Source organism: Charadrius vociferus, unplaced genomic scaffold (genome assembly GCF_000708025.1).
Source record: "Charadrius vociferus isolate BGI_N301 unplaced genomic scaffold, ASM70802v2 scaffold54, whole genome shotgun sequence".
Lineage (NCBI taxonomy): Eukaryota > Metazoa > Chordata > Aves > Charadriiformes > Charadriidae > Charadrius > Charadrius vociferus.
Genome location: NW_009648350.1, coordinates 2,574,743 through 2,581,982, shown reverse-complemented (window position 1 = coordinate 2,581,982; position 7,240 = coordinate 2,574,743). Strand labels below are relative to the sequence as shown.

The window sequence follows — 7,240 nt, the reverse complement described above, 5'->3', positions numbered from 1 at the left end:
CGTGGCTCCTCAGGGGGCTGCGGGGCCCGTGGAGGCGCTGGGACCCGAGCGGGAGCCCGGGCTGGGGACAAAGCAGGGTCCCCCCGAGGGCCTTCCGTGGGGTATTCGTGAAGGAGGAGGCCCTGTGGCCTCCCCCAAATAATGCACACAGCAACCTCGAAAGCCAAACCAGACCTTACCTGAGTTTCACACATTAAGAAAAAAAAAAACAAAAAAAAACCAAAACCCAAACTGCTTAACCTTCAGGCCTTGGCAATTTTTTTATCCACTTTCCTCATTCAACATTTATTGATATGACAAACCCTATCTCTACGGCCAGCCCAAGGAACAGCGACCATTAATCTCCTTACACATTTGGCACTGAGGATCATCTCTTCTTCCCCGCCTTTGCAGGATAAAGACATTACTAGGAAAGAAAAGCGGCTTCAAGCAAGCAGCACAGTAATGCTGGAGCTGTGAACAAAAAAAGCGGGGAAGAGTTGTTTCCCCAAAAGCAGCTGTAAAATTTCTCATGTCTACAAGCATCCTGTACTGACAGTTCTCATGCTGCAGCATCATGGCTGCAGGGGTAAATCATGGAAATACCTTATCTTGATAAGTTTTCCCCGCACTGCTTTTTTCTTCTCCATTGCTATTTCCACAGGGAGAAGATAATTTCACTTACTGTCCAGCAACAGGCCTCGCTAAAGGAAATGAGCGCTCAGAATTTGCTGGCTGGGCATTTCCATTTCCAGGGGTGTTTCTGATGGAGGAGTTCATTAGTGAAGATGAAGAATCTGAGATAGTTGAACTGATGGATCGAGATGACTGGAAACCATCACAATCCGGCCGAAAGAAACAGGTTTGACTTGAGAAGCACATTCGTTCTTAGATCCCTCTGGAAAAGGAAAGCTGTTTTTAGTTAAAACCCAAAATATTTAGATATTGGATTAAATATTTTCCTTTGAAAGCTTTTCCCGAAACCAATTGCAAGAATTACTTGTAATTAATGTCAACTTCTTGCAAAAATACATGATAGTTACAACAAACAGTATTTGATGGTGCATGTTCAGGCGTTAAAGTTCACACAATCTCCAAGTGAAAGAAGTGGGTGTTTTGGTTGGTTTTTACTTTACTGGTAAGAAATCTAATTCCAGAGAGAATAATGTAGCTTCACTGAGTCCTTTTGCAACATGGTGACCAAGTCACCAGAAGACATGAGAAAAGAACTCAAAACTGTTGACTGAACCCTGTAGGGATCACAGCCTCTCCAAAAAGACGTGTCCCTAGATTTTTCTTTAATAAATACTAACTTTTTTCCTCCTCTTCTTTTCCAACAGGACTATGGACCCAAAGTGAACTTCAAGAAACAAAGGCTGAAAGCTGGCAGCTTTACCGGTTTGCCAAGTTTCAGTAAAAAGATTGTGGCACAAATGAAGGCCTGCTCGGTGCTAGGCGGTTTCTTACCTGTTGAACAATGTAATCTGGACTATGTGCCAGAAAGAGGTTCTGCCATCGACCCACATTTTGATGACTGGTGGCTTTGGGGAGAGCGCCTGGTTAGCTTAAACTTGCTCTCAAAAACCGTGCTATCCATGTCTTGTGATTCAGAGGACAGTATCCAATTATTTCCCACTTTCAGTAAAGAAAACGGGGAATTAAGTCCCCCTGGATCTTTTACACAGACGTCAGAGTGCAAAAATTCAGGCAAAGAGGGAATCAACTGCATTTTACCCCCAAGGGTTGTGCCAAGTAAAGAGGTGACTGTTGCCATTCACTTACCCCAAAGGTCTCTGGTGGTGCTGTACGGTGACGCACGGTACAAGTGGAAACACGCAATTTACCGCAAGCATATAGAGCATCGCCGAATCTGTGTCACGTTCAGGGAGCTGTCTGCAGAGTTCAGCAGCGGAGGAAAGCATGAGGAACTGGGTAAAGAACTGCTAGAAATAGCTCTTTCATTTCAAGGAAGACCAGTGTGATTTTGTTAGGAAATTTGAAAAATAAAGTACAGAATTTGTACAACTCTTTATTTCTGTCGTGTGCATAAGGAACCAGTACTGAGATAAGCGCGATCAAATGGAAATTTAACAAACAGAAATAAGAGGCGCAAAGAAGGGGTGGACTGCTTGTTTCTTTGAAGACTCTCCTGGGCAATGGGAGCTTTTAGGCGAAAGTCAGGAATAAGCTGTTGTATTCATTAGCTGTATTGTAACAAAATACAAAAAGCAAATAGCGGGTTTTTAAATACTTAAACCAAGAAGGAAACTTAGTATCATTAAACTGAGTTGAGTATCAAGCAGCCCTTGGCACAGGTTCAGCCCAAGCCCTGCAGCAGATTTTAACCTTCCCTGGCCCGTACTGGGTTCTGTCACACAGCTTTTGGCGTTGCGCTCTGCCGTAGGGACACAACTATCTTCTCACCCGCTTCAGATAGGTCCTTTAGAGATCAGCTCTCCAGGGGAGGTGGGTAAGCAAGCATCGCTCCACAGATAATACAACACACTGAGAACTAATTAAAGTAATTATCTTTTGCTGAAGATTCATGCTCTAACAGTGAGGATTAATCACAAATACTGAGTGTGACCTATATCTTCTGGGACCAAAGAGCAGCATTTGCAGAGGGGCGATGCCGACTCTTGTGCAGAGACGGCTTGGACAGAATTCAGACCAAAGACTTGCACAGACTGTGTTATTTTCTGATCATTTGTCATCTCTGAATCCCGCTGTCAACTCCCAGTAGCAGGAGTCTGATTTTGGGAATAAGCTGGGGAACAGACTGCAACACTGGCGGCTATCATTTTTTTTCTTGGCACCTCCAGCAGTCAGGTTTGAATCATGCCTTGTACCTAAGATTCAAGTAGTCATTTGTAGCAGAAGCTGATTTGAGGCCATCTGTCTGCTCCGAACAAACTTCTGTGCTCTTGAAAATGAAGTTGTGCTGTGGAAGAAGTGCGATCCTTTAATAAACGCAGTTGTGTCATCAAAACCATTCAGTGCAGTCGCACCTACAGCAGTAAAACACTACTTTACAACGCTGCCTGGTTTTAATCGGTAAGGAAAGAGGACACATTTACATGTGGGATCTCAGCATCCCTGCACAGCTGTATTCTGCCCTAGAAGTATTTCTTTGGCACAATGCAAAGGTTTTACTGCAGAGTAATGCACTCGTGCCACGGACACTGCCCTCTGCTTCAGGCACTATGAGGGAGGGCGCTCGTCTTCACCCAACAAAATGCTTACTAGAAATCAGTTAGGTGAATCAGGCTATTTTTTCTCAGTTTAAGCTAACATAAAATTACATTCCTTTGTGGCTGCAATAAACCAGTTTCAGTTTAGCCCAGTATTTAAACAGTTGTGGACATTTACATGGTAATTCCAACAGGGATTCGCAAGAGGGGCTCCCACGGGCAGCCCTAAACCCCAAACCTCCATCCAGACCAGCCGGTGAGCGTCACCCACATGCTCCAGCAGCGGTTTCGGCGGTCACAGCGTGCCCTCTCTGACGGAAACCCGTCACTGCAAACGCAGCCAGCCGACATGAAACAGGCAGGCCACGCTTGCTCACGGTGAGCTTTATCCCGGGAAATTTCTCATAGTTTGCAACTTCTCCAGCTCACTCCCAAGAGCAGCGCCTTGAGCTCTCACGATAGCGGTTCCCAACCTTTTTCTGGCAGACCGGTGTGATCAGCGCCATGCCGCCGGTGTCCACGGGGCTCAGCAGCCGTAGGGAGCGTGCTGTCCCCAGGCCAGCACTCGGAGCTGCCGTCGGAGCAGAGGACCAAGCAGGAGGACACGGCTGGCAGCCTGCTGGAGCTCGGTACAAAGCCCCACTACGGGAGGGGACGCAGGCGTTCGCAGATAACGCCAGCCTTCAGCCCATACCCTCATCATCCCTTCTGCACTGAGCCTCTCCCGCAATCTGCTCTCTGCTCAGCAAACTGTGGCAATCAAGTATTTCCGCTAATGCTTGGCCCTTATTTCCAATGCTCCCTTTTAGATTTATAGCGTGCTCTCAGCCTGTTAAAATACTTTCTCTGCGCGTACCTGCTGTTTCATTCCCTCCGCAGTGAAAGCAGATGATGGCTTCTGATGAATCAGAGTGCCACAATAACAAGATACACAATATTAGTTCATTTTATGCTCTGCATTTGTTAGCTGAATTTTGCTGCCTCGATCGAACTATACAGGAATATGCTGTTCTTGCCAGAAAATTCCAGCTCTTCCTAGTTGATATCTTAAATGTGAAAAAATGCAAACAATACCGAGCCAAAAAAACTGAGGTTTTGTCTAGATGTTTTTGAAGTCCAAAACTTAACCTAGTCACTACACACTCATTGCTATGTCTATCTTTTGACAATTTTCATCTGTTAAACAGCCTCTTGGACATCATCTTAGATCAAAATGCAATCATATCCCCATCGGTTCTGTATTACTTTCTAAAACTTTATGTACATTCTCTCCTAGAAAGCCAGAATCGCAGCGCTGCAGAACATTTAACAATTGGTTTGGACTGTCAAGTATCACAGAAATCTGAGAAAAGCATAAAGAGGTTTTAGTCTTAATCAATGAGCTCCTAAATGTAATTTCAGCCACTATGTTAGTATTATTAACATAAGACAAACTTTAATGGTGTTCATGTTAGAGGAATTCCTATCACAGCTCTTTATCTCCTTAACCAAGATTAGCCCTTGTAAAACACATGCCAAGAACCAGGCCCTCATTAAAAGGAAGCACAGCTAATTGTTATCTACTTGTGTATTTTAAAAGAAGGAGGATAATATCTGACAAAGTTGTTTGTTTTTTTTTTTTTTAAAAAAAGGCAAAACCCAAGTTAACCCATAACGGATGCTGGAGGACTTGAGCTGCCTTTCAAAAAATCAGTCTGAAATCAGCAAGAAGCATAAAACTTAGCAAGTTTATCCAGTTTCTCTCACACAGCTGGACAATAACCGAGATACATACATTGTTCTACATTAAATATTGTTCATGCAGAGATAAAACAAAAACAGGCAAAGCTAAAATACAGAGATTTTTTTTTTTTTCTCCTAGCCAAGTAGCACTCATCATCATTACAACCCTGGGCAGAAGGCAAGCTCCCAGTCGGACGCACAGGTATTCATGGGAACGCTTTCCAAATTCAGCCAGTCAGTAATTACTGAAACCGCTTGGTTTGAGATGGGTACAGAGGAGACAGCCTGCGAGAAGTTAATCAGAAAATAACCCCGCTGACCCAGTTGCACCGGGATCTGAATTTGAGGTTGCAGCGTTGGGTGGGGATATTGAGGGAGCTGTCTTAAAAGCAGACGCAACAAGATTTAGAAGACAATGAAGCTACAGCAGCAGGGAAGCTCAAAGGCCTTTTGTTTGCTTTAAGGCTGGGAAAGAAGAAAAAGGACATTATGACATCCCACGCAAAGCCACGGAAAGGCAAGAGGAGAATGTGAAGTGCGAGCAACCAGTCCCGCAGCCGGCCAGGCACCCTGCACCTCCATCCCAGAGCCGTCCCCGTGACAAGCTGGGATTGCCCATCCCTCAGTCCCGGCGTCAGGAAACCGAGGGATGTTCGCTCCGTGGCTGCACCCACCCCACCAGCTCTCTATAAACACTTCCACATATTTGAGCGCTTACCGCAGAGCACGCTCCACCCGGGGCTCTCGCACGGTATCGCTTTCATCTGTCACGTGGGTCAAGCCCAGACGGTCAAATCCAACATCTCCTCCATCTCCCCTGGTCGTAAAGTCTCCCCGGGAGTCACATATCCACCGAAACAACGGGGCGGCAGCTACCAGAGCCAGGGCTGCCCCAGGGCAACGTTAAAAATAGGGAGCTCAAAGAGTAAGAGCTGCCACTAACCACAGCAAAGGGAGAACCCGATACTGCTCCGGCAGCTCCCTCCAGCTCACATTCGTGCCCGGTCTTGACTCCTGCTAACGAGGGAAGGAGAGAGAGGAGTTGCCTTCTAAACCAAGGCAGGTGCCCAAGAACGATACGAAGCAGAGCCGTACCCCCGTCCTCGACAGCTCCTTCCCCGCTTTAGGAAGGGTCTTTCCAGTGCTGGAGCCTGAAGAGGCGTTTTTCTGCCAGGCAAAAAATATAAAAGAAAAAAAATATTTGAAAGAGGACTCAAGACTCCGGAGCGAGATCGTGGCTGTCCCCTGCAGCAAGCCAAGGCCAGCCCCACTGCAGGAACTGGAGAAATGGCCCAAACAAGGACAGAACTAGTCCAGAGAGTCACAGCCCAAGGGAGCTGGGAATTAGGGCAACAGCCACCCCGAACTACAGCACCCAAGGGTGGTACAGAAAGCTAACGCGCATGTCTGGGGAGATCCTTGACACACGTCCCAGCCTGGGGGTAGGACCCTTGGGAGAAGCATCCCTGTGCAGGCACCGCAAGAACGGAGCCACACAAAACTCGGGAGATCCCAGAAACGACGGACACCCCAGGAATGACAGAACGACAGAGCACCGGACAGATGTGGCCAGGCACCGGCAGGCAAACCCAGACGTGACACAGCGCGCTGCCAGCGCCGCTGGGACACCAGCGACGGTGCGGAAAGGCTGGCATCTCCACCCTTGACTGATGGGAATCCTGCTGACAGCCGCGGGGGCAGCAGCAGGAGCAAGGAGGATTTTCTGGCGTTGTAGCACAGAAACACCCATGTGGAGATGTACGATGTCCCCACTCCTTTACAGATGAGCTACCGTGGCTGATACCACAGGCAATCTTTCCGCAACACAAGTCTGGACCTAACAGTGGTAAAAAAGTAAACAAGTTGGAGGAGGAGAGGCAGAAGCAAGAAAAGCAAATGCAGTTGTTGGGAAAGGAGGAGGAGAGGAGTTACAGCACGAAGGTGATGGGTGACCTAGAGAGATCCCAGACGCCAGAGTCAAAGAGCAAAGATACTCCCATGGGCTTCTCATGGAAAGGAGAACTCGGTGCCCAGAGAGCCACAAAAAACAAAGCTGAGACCAAAGATGGGAAAGAACATTATTATCCTAAGTGCATTTGCCCCTGGGACACTATCTCAAACCGTACCTCAGGCTCCCTGCTAGAGTAAGGCAATCCCACTCCAGTCACCGATCCGCTGCCTTGAGACTTATCTGGAATCCAATCCCACCAAAGCCTCCCCAAGTTATTCTACAAAATTAAAGCAGAGTTTCTCCTGCGTTTCTCCATTTGCTGAAATTTATTATATTTGCGAAGAATTAAATGAAGGATTTGGCTGCATTGCTTTCACAGCACTGTATGAACACTGTG

General features: G+C 46.9%; 1 protein-coding gene across 1 annotated transcript; it reads left to right on the top strand.

The window, feature by feature from the left end:
- Nucleotides 1–556: 556 nt before the first annotated feature.
- Nucleotides 557–1,961, top strand: ALKBH4 (alkB, alkylation repair homolog 4 (E. coli)). The gene is made up of 4 exons (XM_009885197.1): nt 557–568; nt 644–841; nt 1,320–1,620; nt 1,687–1,961. The coding sequence occupies exons 1-4, from the start codon at nt 557–559 to the stop codon at nt 1,959–1,961; spliced, it is 786 nt and encodes a 261-aa protein (XP_009883499.1).
- The last annotated feature ends 5,279 nt before the right edge of the window (nt 1,962–7,240 follow it).

Bases quoted from the DNA above. Each gene is read 5' to 3' on its own strand.
- ALKBH4 (XM_009885197.1), top strand. The intron at 842-1,319 runs GTTTGACTTGAG...CTTTTCCAACAG, and splicing joins AATCCGGCCGAAAGAAACAG to GACTATGGACCCAAAGTGAA. The intron at 1,621-1,686 runs GTAAAGAAAACG...GCAAAAATTCAG, and splicing joins CCAATTATTTCCCACTTTCA to GCAAAGAGGGAATCAACTGC.